General features: G+C 36.3%; 1 protein-coding gene across 1 annotated transcript; it reads right to left on the reverse strand.

Moving 5' to 3' along the window:
• Positions 1 to 14,939: 14,939 nt before the first annotated feature.
• LOC107777085 (uncharacterized) lies at positions 14,940 to 19,164 on the reverse strand. Its single transcript, XM_016597064.2, has 3 exons — positions 18,619 to 19,164; positions 15,440 to 15,700; positions 14,940 to 15,351 (listed from the first exon to the last, which is right to left on the reverse strand). The coding sequence occupies exons 1-3, from the start codon at positions 19,045 to 19,047 to the stop codon at positions 15,163 to 15,165; spliced, it is 879 nt and encodes a 292-aa protein (XP_016452550.1). The 5' UTR covers positions 19,048 to 19,164; the 3' UTR covers positions 14,940 to 15,162.
• Positions 19,165 to 19,605: the final 441 nt, after the last annotated feature.

Raw genomic sequence — 19,605 nt, forward strand, 5'->3', positions numbered from 1 at the left:
AAAACAATCCTGAGCGAAGAGTACTTCTATCCGGAACTGTGAGCTGGATCCCCCTAGGCAAAAAGGTTCTACCTGGGTTAAGCTACGTAAAACATCCTGAGCGAAGAGTACTTCTACCCGGAACTATGAGCTGGATCCCCCTTGGGGAAAAGGTTCTACCTGGGTTAAGCTTCGTAAAACATCCTGAGCGAAGAGTACTTCTACCCGGAAACTATGAGCTAGATCCCCCTTGGGGAAAAGGTTCTACCTGGGTTAAGCTACGTTAAACAACCTGAGCGAAGAGTACTTCTTCCGGGAAACTATGAGCTGGATCCCCCTTGGCGAAAAGGTTCTACTTGGGTTAAGCTACATTAAACAACCTGAGCGAAGAGTACTTCTACCCAGACACTATGAGGTGGATCCCCCTAGGAAAAAAGGTTCTACCCTGTTTAAGTTACGTAAAACAACCTAAGCGAAGAGTACTTCTACCCAGAAACTATGAGCTGGATCCCCCTAGGCGAAAAGGTTCTACCTGGGTTAAGCTACGTAAAACAACCTGAGCAAAGAGTACTTCTACCCGAAACTATGAGCTGGATCCCCCTAGGCGAAAAGGTTCTACCTGGGTTAAGCTCCATAAAATAACTTGAGTGAAGAGTACTTCTACCCAGAACTATGAGCTGAAACCCCCTAGGCGAAAAAGTTCTACCTGGGTTAAGCTACGTAAAACAACCTGAGCGAAGAGTACTTCTACCCGGAACTATGAGCTGGATCCCCCTAAGCGTAAATGTTCTACCTGGGTTAAGCTACATAAAATAACATGATCAAAGAGTACTTCTCCCCGGAAACTATGAGCTGGATCCCTCTAGGCGAAGAGGTTATACTTGGGTTAAGATACGTAAAACAACCTGAGCGAAGAGTACTTCTACCCAAAAACTATGAGCTAGATCCCCCTCGGCGAAAAGGTTCTACCTGGGTTAAGCTACGTAAATCATCCTGAGCGAAGAGTACTTCTACCCGGAACTATGAGCTGGATCCCCCTAGGCGAAAATGTTCTACCTGGGTTAAGCTACATAAAACAACCTGAGCGAAGAGTAGTTATACCCGGAACTATGAGCTGGATCCCCCTAGGCAAAATGTTCTACCTGGGTTAAGCTACGTAAAACAACCTGAGCGAAGAGTACTTCAACCCGGAACTATGAGCTGGATCCCCCTAGGAGATAACATTCTACCTGGGGTTAAGCTACGTAAAATAACCTGAGCGAAGAGTACTTCTACCCGGAACTATGAGCTGGATCTCCCTAGGCAAAAAGGTTCCACCTAGGTTAAGCTACAAAAATGATAGGTATGAACATTAGTGATGGATGCTAAAAATAAAGGAAAGTGGTGATTTTGAGGAAACTTACCTTTGGTGGCATTCGTCTTTTAGGTTTCGCCATTTTGCACTACTTTGTTCCTGCTGCAAACACTGAAAAATTATGAGTTTTAAAAGTGGTGGTCGGTTTGTGGCCTTGATGTCTTTGGCAGCTTGGCTTTGTGCCCATCTTCTTTTGATGATGATTTCAACTTGCCACTAGATGTTTCGTGAATACCACTTGTATTTCTGGCCCCAAAGAGCCTTAGACTTTTTAAACTTTTACATGACGGTTGGTCGCGTGGAACCTAACCTTTTCAACTTTGTTTTGCCTTTGTGGCATTTCAGTTTCGACTTCTTTCCTCCAAAGCTTTCAATTCCAGAGCATTGGGGAACCTTTGGCTTTTCAAACTTTTCCAAAATGGTTAGCCACTTGGGACTTAACCTATTTAACTTCATTTTGCGTTGTAGGCACTTTCAATTTGATTTCCTCCTTTCGAGAGTTTTTGATTTCAAAGCGTCAGCCACCATGGCCAATCGGGGTTGACTTGATGCCCCTGCTAAGGCTGGGTGCCTCTTGAATATTAGCTTGTATCAAACGAAAATCATGTAAATCAGTCTTGCTATCCCTTCTTTTCCTTAGTTTTGGAACAGAGTTAGACCAAAAGGGATTCAAAGAACAACAAACAATGAAATGGATAATGAATTTAGACAAGAGATATCCCTTTCGGGGGAAGGAAAGAAGGACTTATCTGGAGTATTGCAGACTTCAATGAACATGACATGCCTTTTGGACTGGATGCCCGATCTGTGTCCACTGTACGACTCTCAGAAATTCATCACAACCTTTGCCTTGAAACCAAAAAACCTTGCCTAGGACTGTGTCAATGCCAATGGGTGTGAGGATCCTCTTTTTGATCGGCGGCACCCTTTGCGGGTTTTTACCAACTGACCTCTCTCATTTCTCTTCTCGCCATTGCCTTATAGTGCTCTTTGCGAGTTTTCACTAACAAGACTCTCATTTTGGTTTCTTTACTCACCATCGCCTTGCAGTGCCCATGAGGGTTTTCACCAATAAGACTCTCTCATTTTACTTCTCTCATTTTGTTTTAAGTGACTTTATCCTCCAATTCTTGAACATTCTCGTTGATTGATCGGAAGTACTTGAAAAGGATTTGGGTAAAAAAGATTTGGATTGAGTTACAACTTTGGAACCTTTCAGGCTAAACCATCGCCGAACTATTGTAACATCTACCCCAGTTTCAACTTTTGGGGAAATGTGGATTTTTCTTTTGGTGTGACTGAACCCCAGAGAGAGGCTGCCTATGTATCCTTTCGGAATCAAGTCAAACGTAGTTCAATGTAACATGAACTATTTTTTTTCTTTTGTCTTTCTGTTTATTTTGTTTTCTTTATCTTTCCTTTTCCTTTTTTTCTTCTTTTTTTTTCTTGTTTTTTTTTCTTTTCAATAACTCCTCCAGGTTCCAAAGAGGGTAATCAAAGAAAGGTAATCGGCTCAAAGGGTTGGCAAAAAGGGTTAATGGTGTTTGGGCAGCGAGAATGAAAGCCTTCGTCATCTCAATCAAAGAGCATTAAAGGTGCGTGAACGGTCAAACATAGTACCTTTTTGACTGCATCAATTTGGAACCAATTTCCTTTAGCTTCTTCATGATGCGGGAGGATACATCTCAGAACGAGTTGCCCCACTTCAAATTTCCTCGGCCGCACTTTCTTGTTGTAGGCACTAGCCATTCTTTATTGGTACAACTGTTCGTGACAAACTACGGCCAATCGCTTTTCATCAATCACTGTCAATTGTTCCAATCGATTCTTGACCCAATTTTTATCCTCAATTTCGGCTTCAACAATGATCCGAAGAGAGACAATTTCAACTTCTTCTGATTTGATTCGGACTTGGCCTAGGCCTACTGTTTCAATTCTTTATTTATTTTCTCACAAGCCTTACCTTCAACACATTTTGCTTCTTGATTCATTATTTCGAGGTCTGACAGCATTTTATGATCTAGGCATGAAGTCCGCAAGCATGTCATGTCATTAAAATCTGCATTAACAGAACTGAAAAGAGAATAAGAAAGGTGACAAGATTAAGAAAAGAGACATTCAATGAAATATTAATTTCATTTGATTTGATTTTTTTGTTTTTTTTTAAAAATAAATTAAAGATAGAAGGGTTTGCATCACAAAGTAAGACAATAAAAGTAAAACGTCCGTATTATACCCTAAAATAATTCGGACGCAGAAAAGATAGTAAGACCGGCTACCGAGACTCCCATCTGACAGAGAACGTTTCAGGTTTGGCGCCCGTTTTTAGGTTTCTCTTCTATCGCGAAAATGGCTATTGTGGCTTTCAGTGCTGGATCAAATTCCTCATCTTCACAGATCATTTTGACTACTGGCCCATTGGTGTGAGTAGGAAGATGATTGTTCATCATATTAGGGGCCTATTCATCCCTAAGCACTATTGCCTTGACCTCGATGAGGTCTTCTACTGCTCTCTTAAGAATCCAACAGTCTTCTGTATCATGTTCCACTGCTCTAGAGTGGTATTCACATCTAGCACTAGCCCGGTGCGCCGGTTCGGGGCTACTGGCTGCAGTAGACATAGCCTGACTAGATTTTTGGAACAAGCTCGAATATGATTCACCAACAGGGGTGAACTGATTCCATCTCGGGAGGCTCTCCTTTTTTTATATATTTTTCTTTTTTGATTTTTTTTCATACCTTGATTTCTTTTTTCTTTCTCTTTTTGTTGTTTTTCGTTCTTTACTTTTCTTTGTTATTTTTTTTTCACTCTTTTCTTTTTTTTCACTCAATTTTTTTTTCTGGTTTATTTTTTCACTCAATTTGTTTATGGCTATGATCGAATCCGATGGGGATTGTCTACATATCATGACGCCGCATGAATTAGATCATTACGTAGTTCATGGAAGATCAGGAATAGACTGACCCATTTTTTTTAATAAAGACTTTTAAATATTATTTTATTTGAGTTTTTTCTTTTTATGAAATTTTGAATATTAAAAATATATAATTCTAAAGAAGAAAGAAAATATTTTGGATTTTTGATTTGAAATTTTTTTTTTCTTTTTTTTTTCGAATGAAAGACTTTGGAAAAGAAGAAATATATTTTTGGATTTAGTTTTTTTTTTTTGGATTTTCTAAGGAAAAAAATTCTAATGAAGGAATTAAGGAAAGGGAAAATATTTTTTGAATTTTTGGAAAATTGGGGCCGGAACCAATAAGGTTTGCCTACGTATCTCACATCTAGTGAGAATCAGACCCGCGTAGTTCGGTCAAAACCGACTATGTTCTTTTTTTTTTTTTTTTTATGAAAATTAATCTTTAAAAACAATTCACACTAGACCACATCATTTTTTTTTCTCTGTTTATTCAACTGATTTATGCTAAAGTCGATCAACATGCAAGCCTCCCAAATAATGCAACAAATAGCACATAGCATGACATAGTGGTCTCAACAAGGTACCTGTCCTAAAACAGAACTCGACTCCTGTGCCGACCCTTGCTAAGTCAAATGCACGTGATGCAAATAAAACGAACCTACTAGGAATATCCGGCATGAGGTTTATTCTTCTAGGTTTAAATCCTGATGGAGAAGGTATCTATTATGGCTTATTCGAGTGGACAACTCGAGCCGAGGAGGGTCAGCGTACCGGTAGCATTGCTTTCCGGCTTAGTTGGTGGTGCTCCACGCCTAAAATATGTGTGATTTAAATCCTTCACCGGGTGACAAGCACCTCGGCTATCTCAAAAAAAGCGGGCTATGTCAAGCAAATGCCCAATTAATTTCAAGAAGACTCAGAGAGGTGCGTGAAAAGACAATTTATATATACAGTTCAACCATATCAAAGCGGTAAAAAGCGGGGAAGTAGCACATTAGGCACCAATAAATCACAATATATACAAAATTAATAAAGCCAAATAAAAGTCAATATGTACAAGCTCGAATTCTAGTTGAGGTCCCCAACAGAGTCGCCAGGGCTGTCACACTCCTTTTATACCCCCCCAAAAAGATGTGTGTGTTAAGGATTGTTGTGGGTTAAAGAGTTTTTCCAATTAAAGTGACAAAACTTGAGTAGGGATTATTTTATTTACAGAGACGCCACTTGGAATTGATTTTTGGGTGTTCCAAGTCACCTTTTATTTGAATCCCTAGTCAAAGGAAGGTTTGACTCTATTATTGTAGGTCTGCGAAAACAAAGTTCGGGTAAGGAATTCTGTTGACTGGGGAGAAGGTGTAAGGCATTATCCGAGTCCCGTGGTTCTAGCACGGTCGCTTTATTGACTTAAACTTGGCTTGAATTAATTTAGGATAAACTGTGATTTATTGATTTTCATATTTTATCTATCCGCTTTTAATTACTAAAATATGGAATTATCTTTGAAACGAATCACGTGTGTGAATCCGTTTTCTTTATTGTGCCAAAATCTTGTCACGCGTACGTGTACACAATTAATAGCATTTTATTATTAAGATTATTTTGGCCAAAGTTAACACATACTTCGGTTTTATTTTTGGAGATCACAATTTTTTCACGCAAATATATACATAATCGCGATAAACTAATTAAAAGCGTGCCTAAAGCACTCTATCGGTGTTCATTATTCTTCCAATATTTTTGAGATTATTGTAAGATCATGAATTATGGAATTACTTGTGGAAGAAGTGTATGATTTTAGATATTTGAATAAATAAACCATCATATACCAATACCCTACAATCCAACAATTGAAGCCCAAGATTATTACGGTCCGAATCTTCCCAATTTTAAAGCAAGTTTGAATACCATATTTCTAGAAACATGATTAGGTATATAACATTTAAGGACTAATTTACATTATTATTTATAAAGTTTAAAGGCAAATAAATAAAATCACATGAAATAAGATAAAATAATAGAGGAAAGAATAAACCTTTAATGCAAAATTTTCAATTAAATGAGTCTCCAAGAACAGGTACAATAACTTAGACGAATGTCGAACAAGCATAAGCGACGAATATCATCAAACCTAGTGAACGGAGCTCCAACGGAATCCTCGACCTCGACTACTGACTTCACTTCTTGGCGTGTAAAAAGGGATGTTATGAAATATTTTTGTTGGGTTTTGGGTGATGACTTGCTGGATTGTTTGAAAGAAAGACGAAGAAAGAATGACACGAGTAGAAATTCCTCTATACGTAGAAGAAGAAAAATAATTTCTCTCAATTCCCTCCGCCCTTCATTTTTCTCCTTCACTCCCCTCCTCACTCCTCACATTTCTATTCTATTTATGGAAAAAAAATTCGGAATTGTTTTAGATTTTTTTATTTTTTTAATTATTTTTTAATTAAAAGAATTTTCACTTCCCATTTTCTTCTTTTTTAAAAAAAAAATAATTTCCCACTTTCCTTTAATTTTCTTTTTTTAATTTTTCTCTTTTTTTACTTTACTTTTTTTAATTTCCACTTATTTTACTTTTGTTTTTAAATTTCCACTTTCTTTTTCATTTTTTTTAAAATTTTTAGCTACCTTTACTTTTATTTTTTAATTTCATATTTCTCTTAATTTTCATTTTTAAAATTTTCACATTCTTTTACTTTTATGTTTTTAATTTTCCACTTTCTTTTACTTTTTTATTAAATAATTTTCACCTACTTTTACTTTTACTTTTTTTATTCCATACTTTTAATTTTTCTATTATTTTATTCCTATCCGAAAATAAAAAAAATATTTAGTTTTTTTGGTTTTTCTTTTTAATTTATTTTATTTTAAAATAAAGATAAAAATAAAAATAATATTAATAGTAATAATTTAACCTTTTAAATTATTTTTAATTCTTACCCTATATTAAAACAAATATAACAAAGCTAAAAAAAATATATACTAATTTTCTAAAAATATTTATATAGTAGAAAGTGTAAAAGTTTTAAATATTGTCAAAAATTAGGTGTTTACACCAAGTTGTCTCAATCTTTGTCCTCTAGAGGCTATGAGCACTCATTCAATGACTATTCACTTTTTACTAAGGGTTCTTGTGATGCTTTGGTACTCTTAGTGGTATACGTTGATGATATCATCATCACTGGGACATATATGTATGAGATTGCTACTGTGAAAACCTTCCTCCATGATCAATTTAAAATTAAGGATTTAGGCCATCTTAACTATTTTCTAGGTATTGAAGTGTTGTATTCTGAGGGTGGGGTGTTGCTGCATCAGAAAAAGTTTGTGCATGATCTCCTCAAAGAGTTCCACTCCTATGATTGTTCTTCAGTGATTCCCCCCTTGAAATGCATGACAAGTTGCAGGCTGATCATGGTGATCTCCTGCCCAATCCTGAGACTTATAGGTGTTTAGTGGGTAAACTCAATTTCTTAACCCATACAAGACCTGGCATTTGCTTTGCAGTGAAACATTTAAGTCAGTTTATGCAGAGGCCTTGTCTTCCTCACATGCAGGCTGCTTTGCGTTTGCTCAAGTATCTCAAGGGTACTCTTGATTTTGGGATCTTCTATAATAATTCTCCTGATCTTTCTCTCAGTGTATATTGTGATAGTGATTGGGGATCTTGTCCGGACAGTAGGAAGTCCATCAATGGGTTTTGCATTTTATTAGGGGGATGTCTAGTCGACTGAAAGTCCAAGAAACAATCTGTGGTTTCCTTGTCTTCGACAGAAGCTGAATACAGGTCTATGAGTAAGGCCACTGCTGAAATCATTTGGGTTTGCCGGCTTCTTTCTGATTTTGGTGTTGTTTTTTCTTCTCCTATTACTTTGTTTTGTGATAACCAGGCAGCCATCCACATTGCTAAGAATTCTGTCTTCCATGAGCGCACCAAGCACATTGAATTAGATTGTCATTTTGTTCGCTCCAAGTTGAATGAGGGTCTGCTTCAGCTACTTCACACTTCCAGTGCCAATCAGTTTGCTGATATGTTCACTAAACCTTTGGGGTGGGGTGGGGGGGGGGCAGTTGTTCATCATCTGCATCTTCGCAAGTTGGGGGTTATCTCACCCTCCAACTTGCCGGGGGTGTTGAGATACAAGATTTGGATTGAGTTACAACTTTGGAACCTTTCAGGCTAAACCATCGCCGAACTATTGTAACATCTACCCTAGTTTCAACTTTTGGGGAAATGTGGATTTTTCTTTTGGTGTGACTGAACCCCAGAGAGAGGCTGCCTATGTATCCTTTCGGAATCAAGTCAAACGTAGTTCAATGTAACATGAACTATTTTTTTTCTTTTGTCTTTCTGTTTATTTTGTTTTCTTTATCTTTCCTTTTCCTTTTTTTCTTCTTTTTTTTTCTTGTTTTTTTTTCTTTTCAATAACTCCTCCAGGTTCCAAAGAGGGTAATCAAAGAAAGGTAATCGGCTCAAAGGGTTGGCAAAAAGGGTTAATGGTGTTTGGGCAGCGAGAATGAAAGCCTTCGTCATCTCAATCAAAGAGCATTAAAGGTGCGTGAACGGTCAAACATAGTACCTTTTTGACTGCATCAATTTGGAACCAATTTCCTTTAGCTTCTTCATGATGCGGGAGGATACATCTCAGAACGAGTTGCCCCACTTCAAATTTCCTCGGCCGCACTTTCTTGTTGTAGGCACTAGCCATTCTTTATTGGTACAACTGTTCGTGACAAACTACGGCCAATCGCTTTTCATCAATCACTGTCAATTGTTCCAATCGATTCTTGACCCAATTTTTATCCTCAATTTCGGCTTCAACAATGATCCGAAGAGAGACAATTTCAACTTCTTCTGATTTGATTCGGACTTGGCCTAGGCCTACTGTTTCAATTCTTTATTTATTTTCTCACAAGCCTTACCTTCAACACATTTTGCTTCTTGATTCATTATTTCGAGGTCTGACAGCATTTTATGATCTAGGCATGAAGTCCGCAAGCATGTCATGTCATTAAAATCTGCATTAACAGAACTGAAAAGAGAATAAGAAAGGTGACAAGATTAAGAAAAGAGACATTCAATGAAATATTAATTTCATTTGATTTGATTTTTTTGTTTTTTTTTAAAAATAAATTAAAGATAGAAGGGTTTGCATCACAAAGTAAGACAATAAAAGTAAAACGTCCGTATTACACCCTAAAATAATTCGGACGCAGAAAAGATAGTAAGACCGGCTACCGAGACTCCCATATGACAGAGAACGTTTCAGGTTTGGCGCCCGTTTTTAGGTTTCTCTTCTATCGCGAAAATGGCTATTGTGGCTTTCAGTGCTGGATCAAATTCCTCATCTTCACAGATCATTTTGACTACTGGCCCATTGGTGTGAGTAGGAAGATGATTGTTCATCATATTAGGGGCCTATTCATCCCTAAGCACTATTGCCTTGACCTCGATGAGGTCTTCTACTGCTCTCTTAAGAATCCAACAGTCTTCTGTATCATGTTCCACTGCTCTAGAGTGGTATTCACATCTAGCATTAGCCCGGTGCGCCGGTTCGGGGCTACTGGCTGCAGTAGACATAGCCTGACTAGATTTTTGGAACAAGCTCGAATATGATTCACCAACAGGGGTGAACTGATTCCATCTCGGGAGGCTCTCCTTTTTTTATATATTTTTCTTTTTTGATTTTTTTTCATACCTTGATTTCTTTTTTCTTTCTCTTTTTGTTGTTTTTCGTTCTTTACTTTTCTTTGTTATTTTTTTTTCACTCTTTTCTTTTTTTTCACTCAATTTTTTTTTCTGGTTTATTTTTTCACTCAATTTGTTTATGGCTATGATCAAATCCGATGGGGATTGTCTACGTATCATGACGCCGCATGAATTAGATCATTACGTAGTTCATGGAAGATCAGGAATAGACTGACCCATTTTTTTTAATAAAGACTTTTAAATATTATTTTATTTGAGTTTTTTCTTTTTATGAAATTTTGAATTTTAAAAATATATAATTCTAAATAAGAAAGAAAATATTTTGGATTTTTGATTTGAAATTTTTTTTTTCTTTTTTTTTCGAATGAAAGACTTTGGAAAAGAAGAAAAATATTTTTGGATTTAGTTTTTTTTTTTTGGATTTTCTAAGGAAAAAACTTCTAATGAAGGAATTAAGGAAAGGGAAAATATTTTTTGAATTTTTGGAAAATTGGGGCCAGAACCGATAAGGTTTGCCTACGTATCTCACATCTAGTGAGAATCAGACCCGCGTAGTTCGGTCAAAACCGACTATGTTCTTTTTTTTTTTTATTTATGAAAATTAATCTTTAAAAATAATTCACACTAGACCACATCATTTTTTTTTCTCTGTTTATTCAACTGATTTATGCTAAAGTCGATCAACATGCAAGCCTCCCAAATAATGCAACAAATAGCACATAGCATGACATAGTGGTCTCAACAAGGTACCTGTCCTAAAACAGAACTCGACTCCTGTGCCGACCCTTGCTAAGTCAAATGCACGTGATGCAAATAAAACGAACCTACTAGGAATATCCGGCATGAGGTTTATTCTTCTAGGTTTAAATCCTGATGGAGAAGGTATCTATTATGGCTTATTCGAGTGGACAACTCGAGCCGAGGAGGGTCAGCGTACCGGTAGCATTGCTTTCCGGCTTAGTTGGTGGTGCTCCACGCCTAAAATATGTGTGATTTAAATCCTTCACCGGGTGACAAGCACCTCGGCTATCTCAAAAAAAGCGGGCTATGTCAAGCAAATGCCCAATTAATTTCAAGAAGACTCAGAGAGGTGCGTGAAAAGACAATTTATATATACAGTTCAACCATATCAAAGCGGTAAAAAGCGGGGAAGTAGCACATTAGGCACCAATAAATCACAATATATACAAAATTAATAAAGCCAAATAAAAGTCAATATGTACAAGCTCGAATTCTAGTTGAGGTCCCCAGCAGAGTCGCCAGGGCTGTCACACTCCTTTTATACCCCCCCAAAAAGATGTGTGTGTTAAGGATTGTTGTGGGTTAAAGAGTTTTTCCAATTAAAGTGACAAAACTTGAGTAGGGATTATTTTATTTACAGAGTCGCCACTTGGAATTGATTTTTGGGTGTTCCAAGTCACCTTTTATTTGAATCCCTAGTCAAAGGAAGGTTTGACTCTATTATTGTAGGTCTGCGAAAACAAAGTTCGGGTAAGGAATTCTGTTGACTGGGGAGAAGGTGTAAGGCATTATCCGAGTCCCGTGGTTCTAGCACGGTCGCTTTATTGACTTAAACTTGGCTTGAATTAATTTAGGATAAACTGTGATTTATTGATTTTCATATTTTATCTATCCGCTTTTAATTACTAAAATATGGAATTATCTTTGAAACGAATCACGTGTGTGAATCCGTTTTCTTTATTGTGCCAAAATCTTGTCACGCGTACGTGTACACAATTAATAGCATTTTATTATTAAGATTGTTTTGGCCAAAGTTAACACATACTTCGGTTTTATTTTTGGAGATCACAATTTTTTCACGCAAATATATACATAATCGCGATAAACTAATTAAAAGCGTGCCTAAAGCACTCTATCGGTGTTCATTATTCTTCCAATATTTTTGAGATTATTGTAAGATCATGAATTATGGAATTACTTGTGGAAGAAGTGTATGATTTTAGATATTTGAATAAATAAACCATCATATACCAATACCCTACAATCCAACAATTGAAGCCCAAGATTATTACGGTCCGAATCTTCCCAATTTTAAAGCAAGTTTGAATACCATATTTCTAGAAACATGATTAGGTATATAACATTTAAGGACTAATTTATATTATTATTTATAAAGTTTAAAGGCAAATAAATAAAATCACATGAAATAAGATAAAATAACAGAGGAAAGAATAAACCTTTAATGCAAAATTTTCAATTAAATGAGTCTCCAAGAACAGGTACAATAACTTAGACGAATGTCGAACAAGCATAAGCGACGAATATCATCAAACCTAGTGAACGGAGCTCCAACGGAATCCTCGACCTCGACTACTGACTTCACTTCTTGGCGTGTAAAAAGGGATGTTATGAAATATTTTTGTTGGGTTTTGGGTGATGACTTGCTGGATTGTTTGAAAGAAAGACGAAGAAAGAATGACACGAGTAGAAATTCCTCTATACGTAGAAGAAGAAAAATAATTTCTCTCAATTCCCTCCGCCCTTCATTTTTCTCCTTCACTCCCCTCCTCTCTCCTCACATTTCTATTCTATTTATAGAAAAAAAATTCGGAATTGTTTTAGATTTTTTTATTTTTTTTAATTATTTTTTAATTAAAAGAATTTTCACTTCCCATTTTCTTCTTTTTAAAAAAAAAAATAATTTCCCACTTTCCTTTAATTTTCTTTTTTTAATTTTTCTCTTTTTTTACTTTACTTTTTTTAATTTCCACTTATTTTACTTTTGTTTTTAAATTTCCACTTTCTTTTTCATTTTTTTAAAAATTTTTAGCTACCTTTACTTTTATTTTTTAATTTCATATTTCTCTTAATTTTCATTTTTAAAATTTTCACATTCTTTTACTTTTATGTTTTTAATTTTCCACTTTCTTTTACTTTTTTATTAAATAATTTTCACCTACTTTTACTTTTACTTTTTTTATTCCATACTTTTAATTTTTCTATTATTTTATTCCTATCCGAAAATAAAAAAAATATTTAGTTTTTTTGGTTTTTCTTTTTAATTTATTTTATTTTAAAATAAAGATAAAAATAAAAATAATATTAATAGTAATAATTTAACCTTTTAAATTATTTTTAATTCTTACCCTATATTAAAACAAATATAACAAAGCTAAAAAAAATATATACTAATTTTCTAAAAATATTTATATAGTAGAAAGTGTAAAAGTTTTAAATATAGTCAAAAATTAGGTGTTTACACCAAGTTGTCTCAATCTTTGTCCTCTAGAGGCTATGAGCACTCATTCAATGACTATTCACTTTTTACTAAGGGTTCTTGTGATGCTTTGGTACTCTTAGTGGTATACGTTGATGATATCATCATCACTGGGACATATATGTATGAGATTGCTACTGTGAAAACCTTCCTCCATGATCAATTTAAAATTAAGGATTTAGGCCATCTTAACTATTTTCTAGGTATTGAAGTGTTGTATTCTGAGGGTGGGGTGTTGCTGCATCAGAAAAAGTTTGTGCATGATCTCCTCAAAGAGTTCCACTCCTATGATTGTTCTTCAGTGATTCCCCCCTTGAAATGCATGACAAGTTGCAGGCTGATCATGGTGATCTCCTGCCCAATCCTGAGACTTATAGGTGTTTAGTGGGTAAACTCAATTTCTTAACCCATACAAGACCTGGCATTTGCTTTGCAGTGAAACATTTAAGTCAGTTTATGCAGAGGCCTTGTCTTCCTCACATGCAGGCTGCTTTGCGTTTGCTCAAGTATCTCAAGGGTACTCTTGATTTTGGGATCTTCTATAATAATTCTCCTGATCTTTCTCTCAGTGTATATTGTGATAGTGATTGGGGATCTTGTCCGGACAGTAGGAAGTCCATCAATGGGCTTTGCATTTTATTAGGGGGATGTCTAGTCGACTGAAAGTCCAAGAAACAATCTGTGGTTTCCTTGTCTTCGACAGAAGCTGAATACAGGTCTATGAGTAAGGCCACTGCTGAAATCATTTGGGTTTGCCGGCTTCTTTCTGATTTTGGTGTTGTTTTTTCTTCTCCTATTACTTTATTTTGTGATAACCAGGCAGCCATCCACATTGCTAAGAATTCTGTCTTCCATGAGCGCACCAAGCACATTGAATTGGATTGTCATTTTGTTCGCACCAAGTTGAATGAGGGTCTGCTTCAGCTACTTCACACTTCCAGTGCCAATCAGTTTGCTGATATGTTCACTAAACCTTTGGGGTGGGGTGGGGGGGGGGCAGTTGTTCATCATCTGCATCTTCGCAAGTTGGGGGTTATCTGACCCTCCAACTTGCCGGGGGTGTTGAGATACAAGAAAATAATAGAAATGATACTACTTAGCCACTTGGGCTATTTTCTTTTCTTTACAATTGGGCCCAGAAGCCCACAATGTATTTATTTTAGTTTGTGGTGTAATTAGTGAGTCGGCCCAATTTTTCTTATACATGGAGAACAATACATTTGTAAAGACATATAGTTTGGATTCTGAGTAACATAGCAAAACAGAAAACCTAGAAGCTTCCGTCTCTCTTTAACTTCACTATGAACTCAGATGAAACTTCTACTATTTGCGCGTCAATCAAAGTTCAACATATAACTATGTTTTACAAGATCATTGTAATTAACCAGCTATAACAAGTTGCAATTAAAAATTGTGCACAAAATTTACCTTTTAGAGACATAATATAAGTCGTATAGATAAGTTGACCTGGGTTTTCTTCTCAATGTACTTTCGAACTTTTTCATTTTGTCCCTGGAGAATTTCTTCAAACTAACATTTTATGATAAAATGGCAATTCAACGCCTTATTCTTAACTATGCAGTTCCAACATGCCATATATCAGTCAATTTCCCTAAGTTTTCTCTTTTCATTTTCACCCTTCAATTAGAGTAAAAATTGTATCTTCATTCTGTACCATCCTTAGTGAAACTTAGCAATTTCTGCTTGCATTTAACAAAGTAAGGAAGAAGGATAAAAGAATGCTCCAACTCAAAGGCACATATTAATATTAGACGAAATAGGAGGATTTGTACATTCTTCAGCTGGAATTCAATGGTCTATAATTCACTAATCCATATAATTGGACAACATATAAAAAGATCAACATTCTTTGTTTTTGTTTATTTAAACAAATGCAAATTTGTCAGAAAAATAGGAAAAGGGGAAAAAGAGGGAGGGGGAGTAAGTATATAGCGGAATGGTTTTATTTGAAAGCATCTGAAACTGAGTAAATGAAATCCAAGAACCCTGTTCCTTTGAGAAGACCTTTACCGGTCAAGAGTTCAAAATCCAACAGCAATAGGAAACCAATTACTGCTGCTTTTCCATTTATCAGCTCATTCCTTCCAGTGAATCCAAAGGCCTCTTGACCCTCGTCGATAACCATTCTTACCTATATCCAATAAGAAGAATCAGATCGGAATCGCAGTTACTCAGTAGGACGAGTTTGTAACTAAGCAAGATAAGGTTGGTTGCATTACCTCGTCTACATTGACGTCAGATGCTGTGACACCAGGTTGAGCCTTTCCGCTGAAAACAATCTCTGCAGATGCGTCAACTTTTCCGCCTCCTCTCATGCTAATATAGATATTCTCATCGTCTGTTTTAACAGGATAAACAAACAAATTTCTCAAGGCAGGAGTAAGGACTCTCAACACAGGATTATTGGGGTACCATTCTTTGATGGCTCCATTTTGCAGATAAAATGTGCTATCTGTTGTTGGACACACGATACATCCATCCTGCAGGATTTGAGATTTTATGCGCTTTTACATTATCAAATTCAGAAAGAATACGCATATTGTCAGCATGGAGAAATGCACCATTTATGTGAAGATGAAACATCATTATTGTAGTAACAGCTAGCACTCAGTAATAAACACATCTAGATTAACATCAAATAATTGAATAACAAGAATTCCAACATAATATGAAAAGGAAGTTTCATGCAGCTGCAGTGAATTCGAATAAGCAAACATTTTTGTGTTTTCTAGTAGCACCTTAATTTAGTAACATATGTTAAAGTATAACCACAAAAATTGGTAAGGGTGACATCCTGGCTACTGGCTAGTTGTATAATCATGCAAAAACAGAGCATTTCAGTGTTCAAGTAGAAGCTAGCTCTACGTAAATGAAATGAATTAATGGTTTGTCATCTTTTCACAATATCTAATTTCATCTGTTGTCTAATCAATTTGTACTTGTAAGTTTCGGCGACACATAAATTGCCATAAATTTGTAAACTCTACTAGAATTCATAAGATTTTATATTTTCATGCTGAAAAGTTCTATCAGAACAGAATGCTAGTCATGTCATGACATTTACACAGCCACTTCCTTTACCAGCAGACCTTCAGAGTTTAACTTCTTTTTTTATAACCGTTCCGGCTAGCTCTCGCACACCTTACTAATTCCATGGGGTACCTGCAACCTCCCACTAAGACAAGTAACGGGTAACTCTGTCCACCAAGGTTTGGACAAATAGGAAAAAATTACCTAGTGTTTTTGCCTCGACAGGGATTTGAACCTGAGCTCATGGTTCTCCACCTACTTTATTGACCATTAGGCTACACCCTTGAGTACTTTAGAGTTTTAACTTTTTTTCACAATGTAATATGTCAAAAATTATCCCCTCATGCATCAATTGTATGTTTAAAGTCCTAAGGAGTAATACAAGCTCAAACAAAAGTTTTACGGATATGGTGCTCCTAAGGAACAGGGAACTGAATTGTCACTGCACAGAGAATGTAATCGAATTGACAGCGAAGGAAAGAGAGATAATAGCATTGAGGGAGAAGAGGGAAATACCATTCTACTTCCTAAATCCAATGAAAGCTCTATAGAAGTTTCCAGCCCTTCAAATTGGCTCAGAAGGCAGTTAAAACAACCATTCTAGCAACCTAACAAACTAGCCATGTGATTATTTACATAGTATCAATTAACAGATTCCAATGTACCCCCTCAAAGGCATTATTTACAAATAAATCAACAGGCTCCTATGTGCCCCTTACGTGCATTATCTACATATCAGTTAACTTATTCATATGGGCTGCTCACGTGCTTAATAACAATATGAAATCATTTCCTGCTTCTTCTGCAGTTTACATTAGGCAGATAGAAAGGAAAGGAGATGTTCAAAGGTACTCCAATACAGCTTGACTTGCAGACACGCCTATGCACATGTAATGCACAAACCGATTGCTGTGCAAAATTTTGATTTACTGACTGAAAGTTGTTGGAAGAGGACTCTATGATGAACGAAAACAATTCCTAAAAAGTAAACAAGATTTCCAGTTACTTGTGCTTGGCCTCTCAATCCAACCTTGTGAAGAGAAGATCCATAACTTCCATGACAAATATATCAGCCCTGGCAACTAGCATTCTCTTAGAGTCCAACATTGGTTGAAGGTATGGGGTTGTAGTCTGTTTATATGGTTTTGGAAAATCTTCACCGGTAAGCCTGGTTTTTGAGGTTGAAATAGTGTTCAAGGTCAATTTTTGTTAACATGATATTTGAGCTAGACCATTCCTGATGTTAGTTCCCATGTTATACTATTCATGCACCAGAGTCCATCCTAGGATGCATAGAGTGTTAGAGGCTCATAATGGTTAAAGGTATGGCTTTAGTCTGGTCTAGGACAAATCTTACCTTATGAGCTGTCTTTTGAGGTTGAGCTAGGCACAACGTACATGTTTTCTTAACACATTGGATAAAGTTTTTGACTTTTTTCAGTCACTAATGAACTACTACATTGGGATAGTAGCAAGGGTAAGAAGAATATGGATACTAGACGCTTAAAAATCGTCAAATAAGACCACACTAAAAATTTGCACAGAGTATTCCCTGCATAATTGTTCAAATGAGCCTAAATTTGGTGTTTTCTACACTTTGTTTTGCAATAGTTATTTTCCTAAGACAAAAGCTACCCCCATTGGCATCTAGGAAATTGTCATTTCCCCTGTAGCATTCACATAAAGAAAGCAACACCAACCAGCTCAATCAATCTAAATGACAAGGGCCATCGGCTAGTCTTGGTCAAGCTCACTAACTTGAGTTCCCGAATACAGACTCAACTGATTTTGCACCCGTACACCAATCATCACACAGACTGTAGCACAAACGGAACCTCCTAAACCTAAATGGCTAAACTATCCCCAAAGTTGTGTTTGAATTGGCCATAATCACAAGATAAGGCAGAGGAAGAAACTTACACAAGAAAACTTTAGTAGCTTAAGAATTTCACGAACGAAGCATTAAAAGAGGAGCATTTAGGAAATGGTGTTTGTTTAATCACAATGTTTCTTTGACTAGACTGAAAGTGAGCAACCAAATGTGATCAATCCAAATAGAAACTAAAATCGAAATCAACTACTCCTTCCAACCCATAATTCTTGTCTCCTTTGGCTTCCAGGAATAGATCTTTAAACAAGATTATTAAATGTGTTATGTAGTTAGCCTTAATTTATGCAGTTAGCTTTTCGTCTCATTTTTAAATGTCAAGATCTTATTTTCAAAAAAAGTGAATTAAGCAAACAAAGAGATTAATTATGGCACTGAGAGAGCATGAGCAAGGAAACATATATTAATACAATTAAGAATTAGAAATGAACAAAGTAAAATTAATAAAAGGAAAAAAAGGGAAGAAAAAGGAAAGGGGACCTGTGTTAGCTTGGCATTAAGGAGGCCTTCACTATAAGCACCTTCAGCAGGGGAACGATTCTCAATAGCAAAAACATCATCTTTATACCAAAGCAACAGTATAGTTTCACCATCTTGTATAATTACACGTCTCTCTCCTTTTGGCAGTGCTGACAGTGGAACCACTGGCACCCAATTGAATTTCCCATTATCCCCTCCGCCCGACGCCGATGACCCCTCCGCCACTGAAACCTCTGTAGCCTTGCATGTTAGCCTGTTCACCTTACCATTGCTACAACTACTATTACTACTACTACTACTGTTGGCTGTGAATGAACCAAAGTTAATGGTGGCTGTAGGGAGGAAAGAAGGTGGTTTACGGTGGTGGGGGTGGGGGTGAGATGGGATGTGGAGAACGCCGGTGGCTAACTTGGTGGATATGGTGGCCATTGGACCTATGGCTTATGGTGGGAATAGTCAATAGAGAAATGAACAAATGGGAGTAGTGTGTGTCTGTGTGTGGGGTATGTCTGAGAATTCCTCTGTGGCCACAAAAAATATTTCATGGATAATAATGGATTTAATGACAAATACAAAGAAACTATGGTTCCTAAAGAAACACGGCTCTTGACTTTTTTCTATTTTCTCTTAGCAAAAAAAAAAGTCAGAAATCTAAAGAAGGGAATATAAGATTACTGTATTCTCTAATTTGAGCATTGCAACACCGGTACACTAATGACTAATATAAGATTACTGTATTCCGTCTTCTTCATATGTGTGGTAAAAAGCTGAAGACCCAATGTTTTTTTGTGATTGATTTGGTTGAAGAAACCTGAAAAACATTAGTATTGAAGGAGACAGAATAAGTGGGCGTTTGGACGTAAGAATTGTAAAATTCCAGGGGAAATTCTTTTTCAAAAGCGAAAATGGTATTTGAAATTTAGAGTTGTGTTTGGACACGAATATATAATTTTGGGTTGTTTTTGAAGTTTTGTGAGTGAAAATTTT

Source organism: Nicotiana tabacum, chromosome 4 (genome assembly GCF_000715075.1).
Source record: "Nicotiana tabacum cultivar K326 chromosome 4, ASM71507v2, whole genome shotgun sequence".
Taxonomy (NCBI): Eukaryota; Viridiplantae; Streptophyta; class Magnoliopsida; order Solanales; family Solanaceae; genus Nicotiana; species Nicotiana tabacum.